General features: G+C 31.5%; 1 protein-coding gene across 1 annotated transcript; it reads right to left on the reverse strand.

The window, feature by feature from the left end:
- Positions 1–1,645: 1,645 nt before the first annotated feature.
- LOC131148994 (epidermis-specific secreted glycoprotein EP1-like) lies at positions 1,646–2,931 on the reverse strand. The gene is made up of 2 exons (XM_058099007.1): positions 2,305–2,931; positions 1,646–1,840 (listed from the first exon to the last, which is right to left on the reverse strand). Exons 1-2 carry the CDS (start codon positions 2,929–2,931, stop codon positions 1,646–1,648), a joined length of 822 nt encoding a protein of 273 aa, XP_057954990.1.
- Between the last annotated feature and the right edge of the window lie 20,687 nt (positions 2,932–23,618).

Genomic DNA, 23,618 nt, shown 5'->3' on the forward strand with positions numbered 1-23,618 from the left:
ATTTTGACATTAACTAAGTTGAAGAAACTCAGTTCGACGGGACTCAATTGTTGGGATTTTAGGATTCGAACCCTAATACCTATGGGAAGTGGGTTTTGGAAGTACAGGGACTTAACTCATAACATAGATTAATTTTGCAACTAAAGAGAACTAATTATAAAAGAATTAACCAAAATCATCAAGGACTCTACCAAACAACCTGTTTTAAAACCTAAGACTTGGACTAAACATTTATAAGCCTCAGCTTTGAACAAAAATCTTTTTGACACTTTAGGAGCTTGACTATCCTAAATCAAGGACTTGATTGAGGAATTGGGATCTTAATTTTTGAAAAAGGGACTATTCAAGACTCGAGGTCAACTCTTGTTCTGCTGGGTTTCCTTGGAGTAACCTAGTTAAAATTGGGGTGTCTATATTTGGGATAACTTCGTCCCACATCGAAAATTCACAAAAGATTCTGCCCCTAAAATACCTATCAAAACCATGCTCCGAGTAGATGTTCTTTTCCTATCTTGTGTCTATCTTCCAATACATTGGATTCAATTTAAATTTATTCTCAAATTAACTTAAAATCAAGTTGTGTCCAAACTAATAATTTAAATTTCGAGTCAAGTTCAAGCCTAAATTTTTTGTGCTCGAATCAAGCCGAGAGCTCAAGTTCGAGGCTACCTATTACTCTACCTAGGCGAGTTTAAACATGCTACAACTCAGTTCATTTATAAGCTTATTAATGGATGCAAAGATCGAAGAATGATTTTGATTTCAACTATAGGTTGCTAAGCTAGCTTCTTGTATGTGGGATGATGTAAATTTTTATTCTACAATCAATAAATTTCATAAGTAATCGGTATCACCTCTCTAATAGAGCACCTTGGTTAGTGCCTCAATTTGTATTTTGATATATTGCAGTATACTGTAGCACATATTTAAGTTATTTTCAAAATTGTTATTTAAAAAAGTTTAGACCAATAATGTAAGACATTTTGATTTTGTGAGCTTGGATTCATTGTAATCAAAAGTAAATTAAAACGGTTAATCCCCATAGGAAGAAAGCTCCAATGGCCAGCAATCCTTGCTCTGACTCGACCCGGTAACACTCCCGCACTTGGTACTCATCAACATGTCTAAAAATTCTTGAGAAGAGGGAGCATAGTTAACTTCCCAATACCCACCCAAATCCTTCTTGCCATGGAGTGAGTAGATTTGGATATTTCCATTTGACCCGACCCAAATAAATGCAAATTTGCTAGTGTGTTTGTACTCGGATTCGTGGTATCTTGGGTAGGGGTGAGCAAATGGTCGGTTCGGCCAAATTTGAGTAATTAACTGTATTAACCGAAAATTTTGGTTAAATAAAATCATTAACCGAACCGACCGAATTGGAGGAGGAAATCGAATCGGACCTGACCCGACCGAATTACCCAATGGGTAATTCGATTAACCGATTTTAACCAACTTTAATCGAAATTATTTAAAACACACATAAATATAATAACAAAAGTGGAAGAAGAAGAAGAAGAAGAGAAGGAGGAGAAGAGGAAGAGTTACTGGGGTCCAGGTTTGCACGGGGAGCTGGTGGCTGAGATGCTGAGGACCGAGACGAGAGGCTGGACTCTGGAGTCTGGAGAGCCGAGCTGCCGAAGACTCAAAGAGGCCAGAGGGGATTTGTCGACTCCGAGAGGTGGTCCACTGGTCCAATGGAGAGGCAGGAGAGTTGCGGCCTGCGGGTGTGCACTGTGCGAAGCAGATCAGCACTCAACAGAGGCGCAGAGCGCAGAGAAATTGAGAAAGTGAGAAACCCTAACTCTAATCCCCAATCCGGCAATCCCCAGATTCCCCACTGTGAGTGTGAAGTGTGAAGTTGTGAACAAAGCCTTTTTTTCCCCCCCAGCCCCAAGCGGGCAGCGACCAAGCCTTAGGCCCCGAGTCGCCCGACTACTATTACAGCTGTTCAGTGTTCACATAGTCACACTTCACTCAGTTCACTGCCTACCCGACCACAAACCACCCTATTATAAATTATATTAAAAATGTAAATTATTAGTAATTCGGTTAACCAATATTTTTTTAACCGTTAATCGAACCGAAACCAATTAACCGAAAGTTTGTATAATTTTAACCGAACCGATCGAACCAGATTTTTTACCCGAACCGAATCGACCAATTTCGGCCGGTTAATCCGATTAATTCAGTTTTCACCGAATTATGCTCACCCCTAATCTTGGGGGCGTCCAAGGCTAGATAAGACCTGGAAGATTGATTTAAATCCGAATAAGAATTAAGGGTAACATATTCTAAACTCACATTTAACCACTCAAGAAGCTTATAGGGTTTTGGGGAGGTTTTACTCTTATGATGCACAGCCAGTCTCTTGGGCTTCAACGCCAAGCTACAATCACCCTCCGAGTTATCCAAATCCGAGTCCCAGCCCATCACCCTACCGAATCCTCCGACCCGAAGGGACTGACCCACCAAGAGGGTATCTGTCGGATGATCGAAACTCTGCCGAACATAATCACCCGCGGAGTCGTAAATTAAAGCACCGTGTTGCCGTCGGGGACGATTTGGACCCCAGCGATGCGTTCCAGGTGACGTGGCCCTCGGCGTAGGCGAGGACGAGGTTGCCATCGGAGCGGAGGAAGAAGGTGGCGGTGCGGCGGACGGGGTTGCCGCGGCTGGCTTACCAGACCCAGCAGAGGAAGAGGGATTGGGAGCAAGGGTGAAGGCGTCGCTGGAGGCGGTGGCGCAGAAGGAAAGGTGAAACGGGGAGTTGGAAAGCGGGAGGAGGCTGCAGTCTGAGTCGTACTCAGCGGTGCGGGGTTCGGATTCTGCTCCGTTGAGGAAAATGAAGGTGTTGCAAGGAGGAACTGAAGCTTCTGCAGCAATGGAGAAGATGGTGAGCAGGAAAAATGGGAGAAAGAAGGAAGTCATCTTGTTTGTTGTAGTTGTAGCATTAGGAGTGTGAATGTAAAGTCTAAATCCCTCAATTTATAATTTTTACAATGTTTTAAAATTATTTAATAAAAAATTATTTTAAAAAAAAAGTATAGAGAATTTTCACCCAAGAACTTAAATTTAAATTTGTATTAAATTTAGATAAAATATAATGTAAAATTATATTAAAATTTATCTAAATTCATCCAAATTTAAATTTAAATTTTAAAATTTATACTCCCAAACGTTGAGCAAATCGCGTGAAGGGGTCAATTTAATTAATATATTATTTCTAGAGAGAACATTTAATAAGGAATAAGCATCTCATTACTAACACTCCATTATTATTGCCTATTTAGGAAAGGCTTTGAATTTAAATTATACAAACTTGCATTCAATTTTATTTAAATATATACAAATCTAATTCCCAAACTCAATCCAGGTTTCGAACGCATTAATATTTTCCTGTAGACAAAGTTGTTCCTCTAAAAATTATAATTAATTTCATGCCAAGTGGACCTATTAAAGAATTGACCCCTATAATCTATTTTAAGACCGACCACTCTCTCTATCTTTGAACACTTATGACATGGTAGTTTAATCGAAACAAATTAATGCCAAAATGATCATAGAGTCCTAATTTCAATCCAAATTGTTTTTCATTTTTGATTACATTCAATTGCATTTCCCTTAAAATAAGCATTATCAAATTAATGAATGTTTCATCATCGCCTCCCCATTGGACTAGGGCATTCCATCCCTAACTTTTTTTGTAAAGACAAAATAATAAATCCAAAAATATTTATTAATTTCATGAAAAAATGTCCGGTTAATAATTGTCTCTTAAATAGTGTTTAGGAAAATAAATTTTCAAGATTAGAATTAAATTTATGTAGATTTGAAAAAAAAAATCAGTAGAAATTTATATAAGGCATCATTATTCAAATCCACATAAAAGACATTGGACATTTATTACATTTATTTATATTAGACACGCAAAGAGAGGGATTCATTATTATAATAGTGGCTACAGTTATAAAATAGACACAGGGGACAACGTGAAGGGGGAAGCAGAGTTCCGTATAGTAATTACTTAATCTAGTGGATTGCTTATTTAAAATATTAAAGCATAATTTGATTTTTAAAAAATATACGTATTGAATTTGAAAATAAAATTATAAATTTGTTCTTTTTATTTTTATGAAGTGTTATTGAAATTAAAGAAAAATTAAAAGGCTAATGATTTATAGATAAAAATTTTGTCAAATAATTATTATATTTTTGTTTTTCTTCTCATTTTACAGTAACCAATAAAAAAATATGAATTCATTCACATTTATTTTTTAAAACTTTTTGAGCTCTATATTGAGAATTGTATAATTTTTTTACCGATGACCTTAGCCCAGCCCAATGCTAGAGTGAGTTGGGAATATAATTGGGATAGTAACTTTGACTCAACGAGGCCCAAATCGTCAGCCCAAATCAAACCCATCCTTGGCCCATGCTGAGAATTTAGGGCTTGGGCTGAGTTTGGGCCAACAGATCCAAAAAAAATGTCCAAAACGACACAATTTTTGCATGTCCCCATCGTTAAAGTGAACACTCAAAACACAAAAAACAAAAAGAGAAAGCAAAAGCAAAAATAAATAAAAACAAAAACAAAATAAAGATCAACAATTGCGGGATGCTTTTCCTTTTCCTTCACATCTTGGGATGCGCTATATGAAGCGTCGAAACGGAGCGGCTATGAGAACACGGAGTCCCTGTAGGCCTATCAAATACACGAGCACAAGAGATGACGATAGAAGAACGCCCCAGCGGTTAACCAGAACACGGGACAATGGAAAGAAAGACGGTGCGTGGAATTTGGCAGCCGCCCTTTTACCCCTTCAATGAATGGGTACTGCAAATTGCAAATGGATCCAAAACACAAAAGATGTTTGGACATGTTCTTACGTCCGGGTCGGCGGAACATTTCTAAAGGGGGGGGCCTGAGGTCGAAAGACAATGACCCGGGCCTTCCAATGTGGATCGCCATTCATCTTGTGTTCATGGTCAACTTTGGAGGGTGCACAAAGGAGCAAATCTCGTTATTTTTAAATTGATATGATAACTTTATGCATATATGTATAATCGGAATATAAACATTTAATACCTATTTTTTATTTTAAAATGAGGGTGGGGGGGGGGGGGGGGGGGGGGGGGGGGGGGGGGGTCTGCTATTAATTAATTATCCACCGTTGATTTCATTGACTTTTCCCCCTCAACCATTTAAGTATTTTTTTGTATTTATTGGTCTTATTATATTTATTTAAAATTCAAGTTATAACCTTATTTATAACATGAATTTTTTTCAACGAGAGGTGAAAAATATTAATTAGCAGAAATAAAGTGATCAAAAAACTAACACAAAAACCCACAAAAAAAACTCCACACACTAACTGAGACTTTCTTCTTATACCCTGAAAACAAAAAAAAATGTACGAGCGTGGGAGGGCGTAGTTGATGATGATAAGCAGGTTATGATAGTCTAAGCCACCTGCACAATAATTCATGCGGCTTATCAATATTAATAATATATAAGTCAAACCACGAATATAAAAATGGATATTATTTTATTCGCGTGGGCCCCAGCCCACTCCTTCAAATCTTCAACTCTGCCTCTATTTTATTTTCATGTTCATTGATTTTATTAAAATAAATAAATAATTTATTTATTTTATTGTTAGAATCGGTCAGTGTTTGCGCCTTAAAATATATAACAAAATCGATATGTAATAGTAAACTTATATCTAAATTTACAATTTTATTTTTTAATCCATTCAAAACTTTAGTTTATTTTCACAAATCAAATGTGACTTAAGGCTTTAAAATTTTTTATTTAATTATAAAATAATATAAAAGCATATTAAATGAGATAGGTATTTTCTCCGGATGTATATGCAATTAAGTCTGAAAGGACCTCTAATTAACTAAAAAATAAAATTAATTAATATTTCTTCACAATTATAGATATATCAACTGATGAATTTTGAGTTTTGATTTTAAAGAAGAATAAATAAAAATATAATAATTCTTAAGAGACCAAATTATGTACGTTTGTAAGAAAAAAAAAATTGTCCCTAAAAACTATCAACTCATTTTTATTTTTATTTTTACTAAAGGGAGGCGACACCTCCAATTATTTATTGATATATTTTCATTATTGGAAGATGAATATTGTGGTTACAAAATAAGCATTGTAAATTTACAGATAAAAAACATTAAGGGTCTCTTAAAAACAACACCAACAACCAACCAAAACAGGACCATCAATCCAAACAAAACTAAATAAGAACTCTAGGCCGAGTTTTTTACCAAAATATTAAAGAAAAAAAAAAAAACACAAATATGAAGGTAATTGAGAAAATTTACACAAATGTACCCAACTGACTTTCCAAAAGTCGATTTGGGCTTTCAAATAAAAAATAAAAAAATTCAGCCGCAATTCTTGACTGTCAAAATAAAAAAAAATAAAAATTGAGAACCGACTTTCCAAAATTCGGTTTGGACTTTAAAATTAAAAATAAAAAAACAAAACAAAACAAAAAGTCAGTTACAATTCTTGACTGCCAAAATAAAAAATAAAAAAAATTGAAAACCGACTTTTCAAATATATATTATTTTTCAAATTTTAATATTTAAATAAAAAGTTATAAATAAAAAATATTTTTAAGCGTCATTTAATAGCAAAATATTCTCTTTACACTTATGCTTTTTCAAAGGAATTGAAAAACAGTAAGTTAATTTTTTAAGTTCAACAAACTTATATAAAAATGAATATAATAACAAAAAAAAATGAAATAATTGACTGTTGGGAAATAAGACAAAAATGAAAATTACTTCCTAATACATAAAAAAACTTATTAATATATAATTAAGAATGGAACAAATATATAACATATTATTTATGTATGGATTATATAGGAGATTTTAAAATTAAGTATTTCTACTAACCGACTTTAAAAATTCGGCTTTCGGAAATTAAAACAAACAACACGAAGCCAACCCAAAAACTTGTAACAAAAATTGAGGCACAAAAAAACAATTAGGAAGGAAAGAATGGAATGGAAGAAAAATGTTATGAAATAAAAAAATTATAAAAGTGATTCACGTGTTCTCCCAGCATCGATGTGCCCAACCCGTGCTGCCGCAACACCGCAAGCTAGGGAAAATCGAGCATTCCAACTTCGATTTTTGAGTAGAGTGGCGTGGGTGCTTCGCCTTAACACAATTCATGAAAATATATGCTTTGGTATAAGTAGGTCATTCATCGGGGCTTCCACTCAGATGCCGACAAAACCATTCCCAATGCGGTCTCGCTCGATCCAGACCATGGTCAGGTCACGATCGCGCTCGTGTTCTATGTTGAGATGGGAAACCATAAGGGGTTGTCGGCGGGGTTTTGATCCACCATCACCCATGGAGATATGGATCAGAGTAGGTTAGCGGGTTAAGAGAGGTTTTTGGACAGCAGCCCCATATCATAAGTGGGTCGAGTCTGGTGTGAGGATGACGGGTTGTGCACGGGAGGGGAGGTGCAAATCCAGACCAGAACCCATTTAGTCGAGGCTTGGACGGCGTAGATGGTCGGGGTCAAGGCGGCCAACCAACCTGGATGAGGGTCTTCGACCGACTATGAGAGTGATGCCCAAAGCGATGTTGACCCACACAATCCCTTCGAGGCTGTAACGGTGATGAAGAAAAGAAGATTTCTATTGTTATGTAACATGGTACCTTAGTAGGGTAGAAAAAGAAAGTAGGAATGCGGGAAAATGAAAGGATTAATAAATTAGAGGACAAATTTGTCATTTGGGAAAAAAAAAAATAGAAGTTAGTTTATAAATAATATTTTTATGTATATTAGGAAAAGCAAAAGGTCATTTTTGCTCTATATTCCTCAAAAAGTAATATTTCACCATTTTTTTGTTATTGTTATCCTTGATATATATTTGAATGAAAATTAATTTAATTCACTTTTTTAATTCATTTGAAAATAAAATAAAAAGTAGAAAATATGTTTTTATATAAATGACAACTTCAAATATTTTTTATTACAAATTTTATTTAAATCTTAAAATTTGAAAAATAATATATAATTTTTTATTATTTAAATTAAAAATAAATATATATTTTTTATTATTTGATTTTGGGTAGGGGGTTGGGATTTGGTTTTTGGGGGGTGACTTTTGAAAAGTCGGTTCTCAATTTTTATTTTTTATTTATTTTGATAATCAAAAATTGTAGCTGATTTTTTTTTTATTTTATTTTAAAGTCCAAACCAACTTTTGAAAAGTTGGTTTTTTTTTTTTTTCACAGTTAAGAATTGTGGTTGACTTTTTTTTTTTTTTTTGAAAGCCCAAACCGACTTTTGGAAAGTCGGTTGGGTACATTTGTTTAAATTTTTTCAATTTCTTTCGTATTTGTATTTTTTGATTTTTTTTAATATTTTGGTAAAATACTCTAAGTATGCCTATCAAAAACAAAAATAATAAAATAAATTACAATCAAAAAATCTAAACCAACCAAATAGAAATCGAGAAGATGAACTAATGAAAAAAGGAAGTAAGATCCAACCTATCGATCCAAATGATACATTTTAGAGAACGTGATAAAAGATGTTGCTATCGTTGAACTGCCATTCTTTCTCATTCGCATTTTCGACGAAAAATTATTCGTAGTCAATTGTCTATTTCCATATGATCGATCATAGCTTTCATAAAAATAAGATTGAGTGTAGTTTAAATTTTATGAATTAAGGGAATAACTATTCCTAATTCTACAAAATATATTCCTAATTATTTCATTCAACGTATTATGAAAAAATAAATGGACATCCCTGTGATGAAATTTGGGAATACTATGAATTATTGAGAGGATGATCTTAACATATTAATTATCAACTTATTAAAATAATAAGACTGAATTATCTTAGTCATATAATTTTAAAGGAATAGATAATTTATATGATAAGATCATCATCTCAATAATTCATAGTCTTGTTATTTTAATAAGTTGATAATTCATATGATAAGATCATCCTCTCAATAATTCATAGTCCGATTATTTTATTTTATTTTATTTTATTTTTATATTCTCATTGACATAGTCAAAGAAAGAAGCAACATTTCGTTGCCCAATGCGGCATGGGATGCCACTCCCTAGTGATTCCCTTCCCCACAAACCATATGCTTAATTAATTAATTAATTATTTGTACAAATCATGTAAATTAGGCATATATATTTAACTATAAAGGCCCGATTACATCATATGCCGTAGTCCAGTTGATTTAATACAAATCATCATGTTGGTCATTAATTGTTAATTATTATTATTGTTATTTAATTTTTTGGTCATTCTATTATTATGTTTATTATAATTGATTTGTAGAAGCATGCGCAATAAGTCGGTGAAAATAAAGACAAGGGTGTCATCCACATAAGGTCCATACGTACAAGCAAATGTCGAATAGCCTTTTTTATTATTTATTTCTTCTTCCTCCTTTCCTTTTTGAATTTTTTATTTTTCTTTAAATATGAATTGTTTACGAAGCTATGTTGACAACACCTAACAGCGTATAAACCTAACAATTAGAGTAGCCGTATGTTGAAAATGGAGACCGACGCCAAAAAATAGTGCATTTGTTTTATTCTCGTCTGTTTTATATTTTCACTGCTAGATAATACAAATGTGTAAAAGTTAAAAGATAGCATTGTCATTTAATATACTAAAAATTAAATTAAAATATCAATAATATTTTTCTCAAAATTGTCATTTAATGTTTAGACTTTTTGGGTCTAGTGATTTTCTTAATTTGTACAGTAAAGCGAGTGATGTTATAAAAATAAATAAAATAATAATAATAAATAACAATAAAGTAATGAACATTAAAGGAGTAAAAAGAATACTGTCGTAGAGTTGACTTCGGCCCTTGAGGCAGAATATAGCTGGAGGTTGCAATATTTACTTTACACCAATGTACCTCAAGATACTCAAAAGAGTTATGTCTTGAACTCAAACCACACCAAATTAAATTATTAGTTGTGTAGTGACTCATTTAGCCAATCAATTATAAAAATAGGGTAAAGGGCGAAGTTTCGACTTATGTGACCCTGGTGCTCATTTGTGATTTGTCTAGTGAATCACTAGAGATGCGTTAATGAATGGACAAGAATATTTTTGTCTCTCCGATTTGTTGCCTAAATGGGTCCGAAGGATTTGTCTAAATTGAAGTTTTGGGTCATAAAAAATATTAAAAAAAAAAAAAAAAAAAAAACAAGACAGACTAAGAGAGCAGACCGACACACTAGCGGAAACGCACATATACCATCGACACACCACACCACATCTAATAACGAATAATTCATATGTATAAATTAAAAGTTATAAATGGGTAATGATCTAGTCTCAACTAAATTATGTCCATATAAGCAATGTCCCACATGCACCTCCCCCACCCACCCCCCCCCCCATTGAATGATTTAAAAAATAACTCAAATTTACATGAATTGAACGTTTGAGTGGTTTATTTAGTCAAACTGAGAGCTAACTCGCTTTACGAGGTAAATATTCTAATATTTAATAAATATAGCAAACTGAGTAACAGTAGGAACCATCAACATAGACCCACCAAAACCCCTAGTTCTCCAAAGTTATAAGTCCAACCCCACCATAACCTTAATATAAAATTATACCTTTTTTTTTTATCCCCCAATTTCGAGTTTCGTATTTTGTTTATTGTTCTATTTTGTTTAGCACCAAAGAACTCACAACTATTCAACTTTATATATTATAATCGATGGCAATGGAAGTGTTAAATTTTGAAACTTTAGTTTATGCTCGATTGTGTTTTGTATCGATATTTGCATAAGGTATTTAAATTTAAAACACATTGAAGTTGATGTGTTCATTTTTTTTTATGATATGGTTTATTCATTTAATTGTTTGAAATGTCTATAAAACATTATTTTGTGTGTTATAAGTTTCTATTGTATTGTCGAACGACGCAATCTATAGTCCCGTAATTGGTACTTTTTAATAAATATTTTAAATTTTGATATAATAGAATTATGTGCAAATAATGCCAATTGGTTGAGGATCAATTAACGGCGAGAAACTGTGGATCCCAAATTCGTTTTTAAGCAATTATATTTGACCTCATAGTGATATTCTTAATTAATACTTTAATAGAGATCATTTTTCCATCCACTATGAATGAAATGGGAGATAAAAAAGAATTATGAGGGAAAAGACCCCCATTCTACCTTTTTATTCTTCCTATGGAAGATGTAACAATTGACTATGGAAAGTTCATTTTTGTCAATAAAATTTGATGTTAGGAGACTTTGTAACATTTTTAAAAATTCAGGGGTGGAATGTCATATTCAAAAAATTCAATGGTCATTATTGGATTTTACCTTAAATGTGATAATTGATCAATAATTGAGGAAAAAAATATCGATTTTAAAACACACTCAAATACCAACAAGTGAAATTGTTCGTATTCCTTCCATTGAATAATATATTGTAGGTTGGAGTTCAAGTATCCAAGGGTGTACTCTTATGAGAGAAGATTTCCTAAATATTTAGGGTTTTGTCTAGAAATAGGAAAAAAAAAAAAAAAAAACAAACAAACAAACAACATGAGAACGTGAAAATTTAACCCCTTTTTTTTATGTTTGATTGTTAAGGAAAGTAAAAATAAAACAAAAATTTATACTAAATAAATTGATAAATTTTTTAATTTTTACACTAATGAAGTTTTAATGTTTGCTAAAATTAATCAGATTATGAATAATTTTTAGTTTTAAAATGATTTAACATAACAATATTTTATTATAATGAATTGGTAGTTGTTCTCTCAAACAAAATTCTTATTTCAAACTAGAAAAAACTTCAATATGTGTTGTTTGTGGTGTGGCTCTTATACTTTGAATTTCATAAACAAAGAAGAAAGAAAAACATGAAGGGGCAGCACAGCAAGGGCTCGTCAACGAATGTCCTGTGGGTGCGTCACGAGGAGGATAACAAGTGATAGTCGACAGAATGTTTTGGCTCGTGACGAGAAGATGCCCAAAAGGCTACGCAAATAGTTAAGTTTAAGATACTGAAGGCAGAAAAATTGGATCGATCACGTCGTGGACTGGATTCGTCGAAGTCGTGTTCTTCTTGATCTCGTTGCTGAAATCGCCGGTCTCATTGAGCCGGAGGAACCCAGCGTTTTGGGCTGCGAGCAATCTCTTCATCCTCCGACTACTTTTGAAATTTGAACGTTGAGGTGGTTGGGTAAACAGAAGAAAACCTTCGAGAGAGTGTTATACATGTCATTCTAGGCATATATTAGGAAGAAGTGTGATTATTTGAGAAGTGTATTGTGTACTTTTTGATTTCCACAGTGAAATTTGTGTGTCATTACTTTCGTGAATGTAGGTTTTGTCGAACCACATGAATCTTATTTTTGTTCTTGTTCTGGTTATGTTTCATCTACGACTTGTTTTATTCCGCTATACATCTTGATTATTCGAACCATATCACAACAATATGAACATGAATACGATTTATCACATACTATTAACTCAATTTCATGTAAACCTCATAAGTTGTCTTTGCTGTTAAGAAAAATAAATAAATATTTTTTTACAATTTTTTTAAAACCTAGCTGATGTAATTGTGTGCATGACACATGAGTAAATAATATAATTATTAGGAAAAAAATTATGATGCAAATATTTCTGTTCATTAATTTAACGACTATTTATTAATAAAACTGTTGTATTTTAATAATTTACACCATCTTAGAATAATATAAGAGTATAATTCATTTACAGGTAAAATGGGTGCTATATACTCTCTGAAAATAGCTTTCAAGCGAACAGAATTAATTTGGGGTCACCCAACCACCACACACCCACCCCCCAACCCAACACCACAATGATATTTTTTATTGTCCTATTTTTAAAGAAGGGCGAGACCTCCATTTATTTATTGATAAATCTTTACTTTTGGCGGAGGAATACCGTGGTTACAAGATATTTAAAGGGAGGGACAAAAGACAAACCTTTAAAGGCTTCCCAAAAACAACATCAATATCCAGCTAAAAAAATAACAAAACAAAAACAAAACAAGGACCTACAAGCCAAATATCACGCAAAAAAAACAAACAAAAGATAAATAACATAAAGTATAAACCAAAATCAACAAGAAATCAGCGAAACATACCTCAAATAAGTCGTACCCATCTTCTCCAATTTATATAACCCCTTGATAACTCTAGGGAGATGACTATTATTTGTAAACAACCTATTCCTCCCCCTAACACCTTAACGAGTCAAGGCATCTGTCACTTTATTTCCTTCTTTATACCAATGTTTAATCAAAAAGTCTACTCCCTCCAATAAACCAATCAGCTACTCCCAAAAATCTCATAAATACCACAAGGAGCACCTCTTTGTTCTTATCCAATTTACAACAAATTTCGAATCACATTCAATATTAATACTAGTATGGCCCAAATATTTGCAAATCTTTATTCCCTCTAATGCAGCTCTCAATTTAGTTTCATTATTTGAACAAGAACAAGAGAACAAATTAATTAGTTATACTCTTATAATGAATTATTCGAGTATAATTAATTAATATTAGACAAAAAAATATTAAGGAATTCACATTTTCATATTTGATTATTAAGGAAAGTAAAAAATAATAATAAATAAATAAAATAAATTTATGAATAAATTTAATTTTTAAGCATAATTACTATATAATTTTTATTAATTTTTAATCAGATTAACTTAAGCTTTTATCATTGATTATTTTTTTTCTTTTATTTTTTATTTCTTCAAGTAAAATTTTTTGTATCCAAATGGATCCCAAATGGGGAGAGAACAAGTTATATATTCTACTTGTGAAATTCAAAGCCCAAATACCCTCAACTCTTTGAGCTTTTTACAAAAAAATTAATATTTAAATATAAAAAACATGAGTGTATGACAAAAAATATTTACAAAAGTTTGCTAAAATGAAACCGACTTTTCAAAAATTGGTTGCTGTTAAAAAGACAAACTATTATGGTGTCAGCAAAACAAACTTATGAAAAGTTAGTTTCATTGTAGAAACCAATTTTTCAGACTTTCCATAAGTCGGTTATGCTTTGCATTTCCCTTCAAATTTTTGTTTTGATATTATTCCTACATCTTTATTTTTTTGTATTTATTAAGAAATAGGCAAAATAAAACATTGTAAAAAATGCTAAATAGTTTTGATACAATTTGTTTGTGCAAATAATTTTTAAAATATCCTTTCTTCATCTTTCTAAATTTTTAATTACTTTAGATTTTTAATTTTTAATTTAGATGGAACGATGATGGTCGATTGACTATTTCAAAATTTTTTGAATGAAAAGACTCGTTCTATTCCAATGAATAAATTTGAATTAAAACTTATTTTCTATTAGTTAGCTTGATAAAAAAATCAATAAATAAAAAGTTAGTTGGGTACATTTTCATATTTATTTATTTTATTATATTTTAAATTATTTTCGTTAAAAAAAAAAAAAACACTCTCAATTGCTTCCTACACATGGCTTGTCATCTTATTATATATATATATATATATATATATATATATATATATATTGATGGTGAATGCTGACATGACAGCCAACATGAATTGATTACTACTCCTTCATGTCTGCCATTCAACATATTTTATATTAAATGCTATACTTTAGGCTTTTCCATGCCACAAACATCGCCATAGCCACCGCTTGTGTGCCTTTACCTTTTAGATATGATTTCTCCAAAGTTTTTTTTTTTTTTTTTTTGCATCCAATTTCCTAACTTCCTCACACATTCAGTTGACACTTTCGTTGATCAGGCACAGACTATTCACATACTCACACAACAAGGCCCCTCTTACTGTATAGGAGTAAATACAGGATTTGCTTGTTATGGTAGGAATCGAACCTGAGATTTAAACTAACAAGTGGTTCATCCCAAGTTCGCCCTTGCCACCTGATCCATTGCTAGAGGCATGATTCCTCCTTCTTACACCATTAAGTAACATTTTCACCTTCTTAGATATAGAACATGAAATTTATATCTTAAAATTAAATTTATATGAATTAAAAAATATTAAATGCAAAATGATACCTTTTAAATTTATGCTCCCAAAAGCAGGATACCTTTATGTTAAATGATTTTACAACGACAAAAAAAGTATCGTTATATTTTAAAATAGGATAATATTCCTAAAGGAAAATAAATTTAATAAAAATTGGATAAAAGCATATTTATAAAATATATCCGCACCGTATGTGCCTTCGACAGGGGCCGATATGGCGGGTCCGTCTAGTAGACAGGTAGACGCTTCGTCTGACTCTGCTGCCACCCCCTCAATGTCATACCTATTAGACGACCTTCTCGATGCAGAGGAGGTGGATGCACCCACTATGCCACCTCGGTCTCGTCCAGAGCCTTCATATGCGTTATCTTCCTATCCGTTTCGCATGGATGTAGATGATGCAATACCTATTGACGGAGATGCTAGAGATACAGCACGTCGACGGGACAAGACACCAGATGCAGAGGAGCAACCAGGAGAGGGCAGACACAGACGGCAGCCGCCCCAAAACCGAAGACGACCTCCATGTGGCATGAAGTAGTAGGATCGATTATTTTTATTTCATTTGTACAACATCTATTTTTTTTTTTTTTTTTCCATTTGTATAGCATCGTTGTATTATTTATGTATAATTAGGAATATTTATTCAATTTCCACGGCATGTATATGTGAATGAAAGTTGTGTATGACAGGTGTGAATAAACGTTGTAAATGAATGTTGTGATCATTCCCACCTTCCCGATTAAAATTATTTTATTTTAATAGTTGCATGGAATTGAATAGGTGCTCTTATGTATTGTTTCCCACAGACTTATACATGAAACTTTTGAATGAAATTTGTGAACATATTGGCATCGATGGACAAGAATAAATGTTTTCTTTGAACAAGTGCATAGATAGATATGATCATTTTCAAAAGCAGACACTGTCGAAATTTTTACAACTCAAGATCATTATGTACATTAAATTCAGCACAAACAAAAAACATGAAAATTTGACTGTAAAAAGCTAGGTTCTTAATTAATACCAACTTCATGTTTATACTCATAATTATTCTAACATGTGCGCATACGTAGAGACCATTCTAGCACGTGTGCTTACCAGGAGGAACATTATCTGGACACCCACCAGCTTGGAAGAACTTAGTTTGATGATTCTTTTGAGCAACAATTACCACAAATTTGGGACACCACTTCTCATCAAAGAACTTACATGCCTACACATATGAAACATTGTTAAAAAAATTTATGATCACAAATCTATTTCAAATTAATTTAAGGAAATAGTGGGGGTAACAAGTGTAAAAAAAGACTTGGATAAACACAAACACCTCTATAATTTGATCCAGCTCAATGTTCAAAACCTAGTTGAATTAGGATTCGCTAACCCCAATCCTAAATCAAACAGTTAATTAACTAATGAGTGAAGATTAATCTAAGATAAATGAAGAAAATAATTGATAAGCAAATTATCTTTTTAATACTTGATAACAATAATACTTTGGATCCAAAGGATATGGATATTGATGTTTTCAAGTATTAAAAGTCATATTTTTGTTTCTATTTAGGCGAATGATTCAAGCCACAAAAGGAATTTTTTTGGGGGGGTTTCGACATACTAGTAAGGGCAAAAGATTATCTTTGTACAATACTGCAACTTCTCTAATATCTGCAAGATAGTTAATGAATCGTACAAGCCAAAGAAAAAATAACCAAATCTCATATACACATGACATACAAATATAGAAGACCACATCAAATGAGAGATGCAGTTTCAAGACTTCCAGAATGTATAGTTTGAAGGTAGGTTGGAGCTTTCAGCTTTTCTAAATAATTAGGAAAAGATAAACATATATATAAGTGCTAAAAACGACAAATAAAATAAGATCAAAGTTGAATGTAATTACCTGAACAAGACAGATCAAGCACTTAGAAAATGCTCTGATCAAAGCTACTACTAATAATCTCCACTAGTACACTTTAGTCATTAATTAATTAATTGTATGTTTAGAAGAAGAAGAAGAAGAAGGGAAAAGATAGTTAGGAAAGAAGACATTGAGGTTGCAAGGATGGTACGACCACACATCTTTTTAAATTCTTGGCATTTAGGTTAAGACAGTAAGACTGAAGCGTTTTCCTATAATAAGCATATAAGGACTGCTACGTGGCTCATTCCTATTGAAGGTTCGTCATTGTACTTGAATAAGGATCAACCAATGCAAAATATATTAAAGCAAAAGAATCCATCCATCTGTTGCCTCCTACTGTTACAGGCTCATATTTTAGAAATTTCATTAAGACATTATTTGACAAATAAATAATGTTTGCATGAAATTTATAGTGGTGATGCCAAATAAGTACCACTAATTCTACATTCACAAATTGTATGATTTACTACAATCCAGACAAATAAATAAGTGACTTGGAATTCCTTATGTAGAAGTGTTGAATTTAATAAGTGTTGATAATAAGTGTCGGATTGGAGAAGCCCTGAAAATTATAAGTGACATTTGATTGTATTTAAATAAGTGTTAATATTAGTTTTAAATATAATTTAAATTAGAATTATTAAGATTTTTAGTTAACAATTTTAATAATAATTATTTTTAATTAAAAATAATTTTGTTATTAGTATACATTTATAATGTATGACTTTTATTTTAATTTATGATAAAAGTAATATTTTTAATTAAATTAAAATTTTTAATTTATTCTATGTAAAAATTTAATTAATAAATGATTATTCGCTCTAAAAATATAATCTATTATTATAATAAATAAATAAATAAGGAGAACACAAAAAATTGAAACAATTCATGTAAAATGACATACTTTGAATTATTAATAAAAAAATTAAATGTACAGTAAATCTTATTGGACCAAGCAGCGAGATTTAAATGGTAGCCCCATTGAGTGTTGATGTGTGGCAAGCAAATCTCACTACTTGGTCCAACGAGATTTGCCTAGGAAAAAAACTGGTCTTGACACGTGGCAAATTTCGTTACTTGGTCCAGCGATATTTGCCTAGGAAAAAAACTGGTCTTGACACATGGCAAATCTCGTTGCTTGGTTCAGCGAGATTTGTTTAAATCTCGCTGACCAAACAACAAGATTACGTGAACGTCATTTTGGGAAATATTTTTCTGAACAAATTATTATTTAATATATTATTTTAAAATAATGATAAATCGGGAAAAAACTCGCTTGTTTGCCTTTACCTTTTAGATATGATTCCTCCTTTTTTTTATGTCGGGTGTCCTAGCTTCCTCGGTATATCCAGTTGACACTCTACTCGATACTCTCGTTGACCGGGCACACTCTGGTGGCGACACAAGGTACTTAGACTATTCTTACGCCCACGCAACAAAGCCCCTCTCACTATGCAGGGGTAAATACATGATTTGCTCGCTGGGGTAGGAGTTGAACCTTGGACTTAAACCAACAAGTGGCCCATCCCAAGCCCGCCCTTGCCACCTAAGCCATTGCCCGGGGCATGATTCCTCCTTACACTATTAATTAGCATTTTCACCTTTTTAGATTTAGAACATGAAATTTATATCTTAAAATTAATTTTATATGAATTAAAAAATATTAAATGCAAAATGAGACGTTTTAAATTTATGCTCCCAAAAGCAAGATACCTTTATGTTAAATGATTTTACAACAACAAAAAAAGTATCATTATATTTTAAAATAGGATAATATTCCTAAAAAAAATAAATTTAATAAAAATTAGATAAAAGCATATTTATAAAATCTATTTTGGAAAATTGAAATGTTTAAACAAAAATAAAAAATAAAAACTTCATTATTACAATATATACACAAATAGTATAAATAAATTTTTAGGCAAAAATATCATTATATTCTAAAAAAAGACGAAACATTTTTAGAAAAACAAAATTTGAGAAAAATTAGATAGATGTACATTTAAAATTTTTATTTTAAATAGTATAATTAAAAATTTATTTAGTTTAAAAGTTATGAGCCTGTTTGTGTGTGTGTGTGTGTGTGTGTGTGTTGACCTTATAGATTATACCCGATTTTGATAATGACAAATACTGGTAATTGATGGCTATTAAGTTCATGTGCAGGTTTATATTAACAGATACACTGATGGCACATGAAGTAAAGCATGAAAACACTGAAGATCATTTTTATTGTATTTCATTATTATTCAATTCGAGTCTGTAATAATAATTAGGAGAAAAAGGTCTGTAATATTTAATGCATATCATGCATGTAGGAACTACAAGCTTAAAGGCCTTAAAACAACTCTAGGTCCCTACACATTATTTGAAAACCAAATGACCTTAGACAAGCAGTCGACTGACGCTGAATTTTTTCCGTGTCCTAAAAAGGACCTAGACTGACCTTAGGACTCCCTATATTTCATAAAAATATGTCATATAGTCTTAACATTAATCATTATATGAATAAGGTTAATGTATAAGGGGATTAAAACTGAAATGCATTAAAAATGCATGTTCGGTCAACCGAACTGGAATGTATAAAAGCATTCGGTCGATCAAACTGGTTAGAGGTCAACGGTTTGACCATAGCTCGGTCGATTGTTTTTTGCTAAATTCACACAACTTGGTTGACCAATCAGATTTATATGGGCAACGCTCTAGTCGACCGAACCCCCACATGGGAGAATCCAACTGCCTGGTCGACCGACCATGCAGATTTGGGAAAATCGCCTTTAAGACTCTTAGTCTGGTTGACCGAACTCTCAATTCATTTTTTACACGGTCGACCGATGCTCGCGGGGTGGTGAGAATTACCGAGGTTAAAAACGCTATTAAATTTTATTAACCTCACTTAAACTTTTTTCCAAAATGACCAATGTAATGACCCAAAGATTAATGGTATTTAAATAATAAAGTGAGAGGGAAATGAAAACAAAACAGAAGGAGGCAACAGACTTTGTCAACGACGTTGCTTATTGGGCTCGTCGACGAAGGTATGCCTTATCGACGAGAAGATACCGAGAGGATGTTTTGGGCGAATTTGAATTTTATCGACGAAGGGGAGAGTTTGTCAACAAATTGCATCTTGACCTCATGGACGAGGTGACGTGGCTCGCCGACGAATCCTACAGTATAAATAGTATTAAACTCAAATTTTACGTAAAAGTTTTCAGTAGAAAAACCCTCTCTCTCTCTCTCCTCTACGATTCCTCTCTCCTCTGTCTTTGATTTCAGCCCTGTTAGTCGCCGGATCGACGATCTGAGGCCACCACGATGCTCCTGAGAAAGTTCTCTCAAAGTCTATCGGAGCGGATCGTTGGTGGGACATAGTTGAATTTCATCCCAAATTCAGGGTAAGGTCTTTTATGCATTATTTGGCTTTCCAACAGTTGTAGGAAATGTAGTAGTCTAAGAAATAATGATACTTTATTCTGGTAACTATTGTTTTTAGGGTGTTGAGTGAGGAACCCTGCAGGTGTAGGACCTATCACAATAAGGGATTTTAGCAGAAATCAAGTAAGGAAAATATGTTATGCTAGGCAACCTTAGTATGATTTCTGTATAAATTATATGTTTTTATCAGTTGATTATTCAGAGCATGAATTTATACAAATTATAAATTATGTTTAAGATTTCTAAAACTACTGTGTGGCATGAGAATATGAATATAGTACAAAAACATGTTTTATAATATTTCAGGAACATATTTTCAGAATATACAGATAGGGAAATGTAATTTCAGTTTACATGATACCATGACATACAGATTTACAGTTGATTTTAGAAAATACAGTTGATACAGATACAGTTTATTTCCGCGTCATGGTTAATATAGTTAATACAAAATCATGGCAAAAAATAGTACTTTAGATATATTAGTTACCTATATAGTATTAGACCCTGATGGACTAGATTCACCTTCATCATAAATCCAAATGAGACTAGAGCCCAGCTTTGATGAGAGCAATTACCACCTAAGTCATCTGCTCAGGCAGAGCAATTGACGCCAACTCTATGATGACTAGAGCAATCTACGCTAACGTTATAACAATCGGAACAATTCACGCTTGCACCATAATTTGTTAATAAATGGCACATCACCTTGAGTCAAACTCCATCACTATAAATGGGGATTTAGAGAAGAGACTAAGGTATCTCATTCTAAACTCTACTTTGCTGTTACATAAAAAACCTCTCAAGCCAATCCCTAACTTAGGCATCGGAACAATCCCCCGGAGTACACCTCGGGTCCTTCAAGCCTTACTTATTTATCTCTTTTCAGGTGGTCGTGATCAGGGATCGTAAAGGTCGTTCAATTTTTGGTAGCAACAACATGCTTCAATTACTTAACGTCGTTAAGAAATAAGAAAAAGATCACAAGCCATCACATGATATGTTTATTCCATTGAAAAAATATTTAGAAAAAACTCATTTACTATTAAATCAACTTTAGTATTGTCATTGCATACTTTTTTAGGACAAAATCCTCATTTTTCTTGTTCAAGGCCTTAGTTAATTGGTCATATGTCATCACATGATTATGCAATCGAAGAAGAACTTAGATCTTAATCACTTGTCATCAAGTCAACCTCCACATTGTTCTTACATAATTTTTGTCAAATTGTGCATACTCATTCATTGCGAATAACTATTTTGCCTAACTAAATAAGTTGCAATAATAAAGAATTTCATATTAATTTAAATATTAATATAAAAAATTAAAACTTGAGTTAACAATTAAAAGTTTCTATCATAATTTGATTTTTATGTTTTGAAGAATCATAATAGTCTAACAAAATACCATTGGATTTACCCTGAAACCATCTTTTGAATTTTTTATTATGTATGAACTCTCATGAGCCTAGCTTGTAGGATGAGGTAAATTACAATGACATTTTTTTAACCAAGAAGAAGAATTAAAAAAAAAAGACAAGTTTACTTATCTAAATGAGTTGGATTTGAACCGGGTAAAATTCAGTGAGACCCTCTGAGCTTATTAAAAATGATACTTCATTTGTTATATTTTTAAAAATTATAATTTTTTTTAGATTTAATTTTATTGATAAAATAAACCTCCCATTATTTGACTATTAGTCAACCATTATGCATATATGAAAAAAATAATTTTAGCCTTAATAAAATAATATTGTTTAAATAACACCTATTTAATAAATAAATTGAAAAAATTGGTCAGTATAATATTTTAAAAACTAACCGAGCAACTCAAAAACTTAATTTGATTTTGAAATTAACTGGTTTATCTGATCCAATCTCTTTAGGTTAACCAACTGATATTACTGTATTAATTTTTTTTTTATCATTTTAATTTTTTTAAAAAAATATGAAAATTAAAAATTACTAATAAATCATAAAATGTCTAGTAACATAATACTACAAAATGTTTATTAGACGTAATTTTTGGAAAAAATTAATAACAAACACATTATAAAACAAATAAAACAAAGTTTAATATTTTTTAATTCATGTAACTTATCAAATATAGTGTCAAAAAAATAAAATAAAATTTAAAAATTCATTATTTACAAATTAAAATTATAAAATAGAGTATTAGTTATTCTGTAAGTAAAAAATATGAACCCTAAATGAATAAAGAAAACTCAAACTTATATTACTTGATTCACTATTGTTTGAGTTAGTTTATTTGACTTTTCCTAATTTCATTCAAGAAGTTGTGTTATTAAATATGGTATTAAACTAAACTAAAAATGTAAGTTACAAATCGAACAACTGTTTGATCCAAATCAATATTTTAAAACTATCTTTTATTTGTTAAAGATATTTTTAATTATTTAATTTTTGTAAAATGTATATAGAAAATGTATTGTTATAATATAATTATTTAAATATTTTTTCTAAATTATTTGCTTTATTTATTTATTTTTCATAATTTTTAATTTTGCAAAATAAAATTTTAATTATGTTGTCATCCTTATGCTAACTGATTGACTTTACTTAGTCGTTAGGTGTTCAATTCACTTATAAATTTAATTTTTAAAATATATTATAATTAACTGATCAAATATTTCAACTTTAATTTATTAAATTAATGTCATTTTTAAAATTTTTTTTTATTAAAATTGAGTAGAAGGATAAAATTGTCATTTTATTAAGGACAAAATTTAATTTTTTTCACTAAACTTAAAAGTTGACTAATAGTTAGCAAATGCAAGGTTTATTTGATCAATAAAATTAAACCTCAGAAGATTTTGTAATAATTTTCAAAAATTAAAGGGGTGAAGTGTCATTTTCTGAAAACACCCATTTAAACTTATTTAAACTCACTTATAGATGATCCAAATTAGGTATGATTTTATTTATTAGTGAATGGACAAACAAGTCCTTTTACCACCAAAGTTTACATATTATTAATCATGTAGTTAATTCATTATTATATTGAATGCGGTAAAAGGAAAATACCAAAAAATATATTAAAATTTAAATATAACTGCAATATACCACAATTGATTTTTTCACAAAAAAATAGTTTAGAAATACTAGGTGTAGCGACTGAGTGATATGCCAAATCAATAA

The sequence above is a fragment of the Malania oleifera genome, chromosome 1 (genome assembly GCF_029873635.1).
Source record: "Malania oleifera isolate guangnan ecotype guangnan chromosome 1, ASM2987363v1, whole genome shotgun sequence".
NCBI lineage: Eukaryota > Viridiplantae > Streptophyta > Magnoliopsida > Santalales > Ximeniaceae > Malania > Malania oleifera.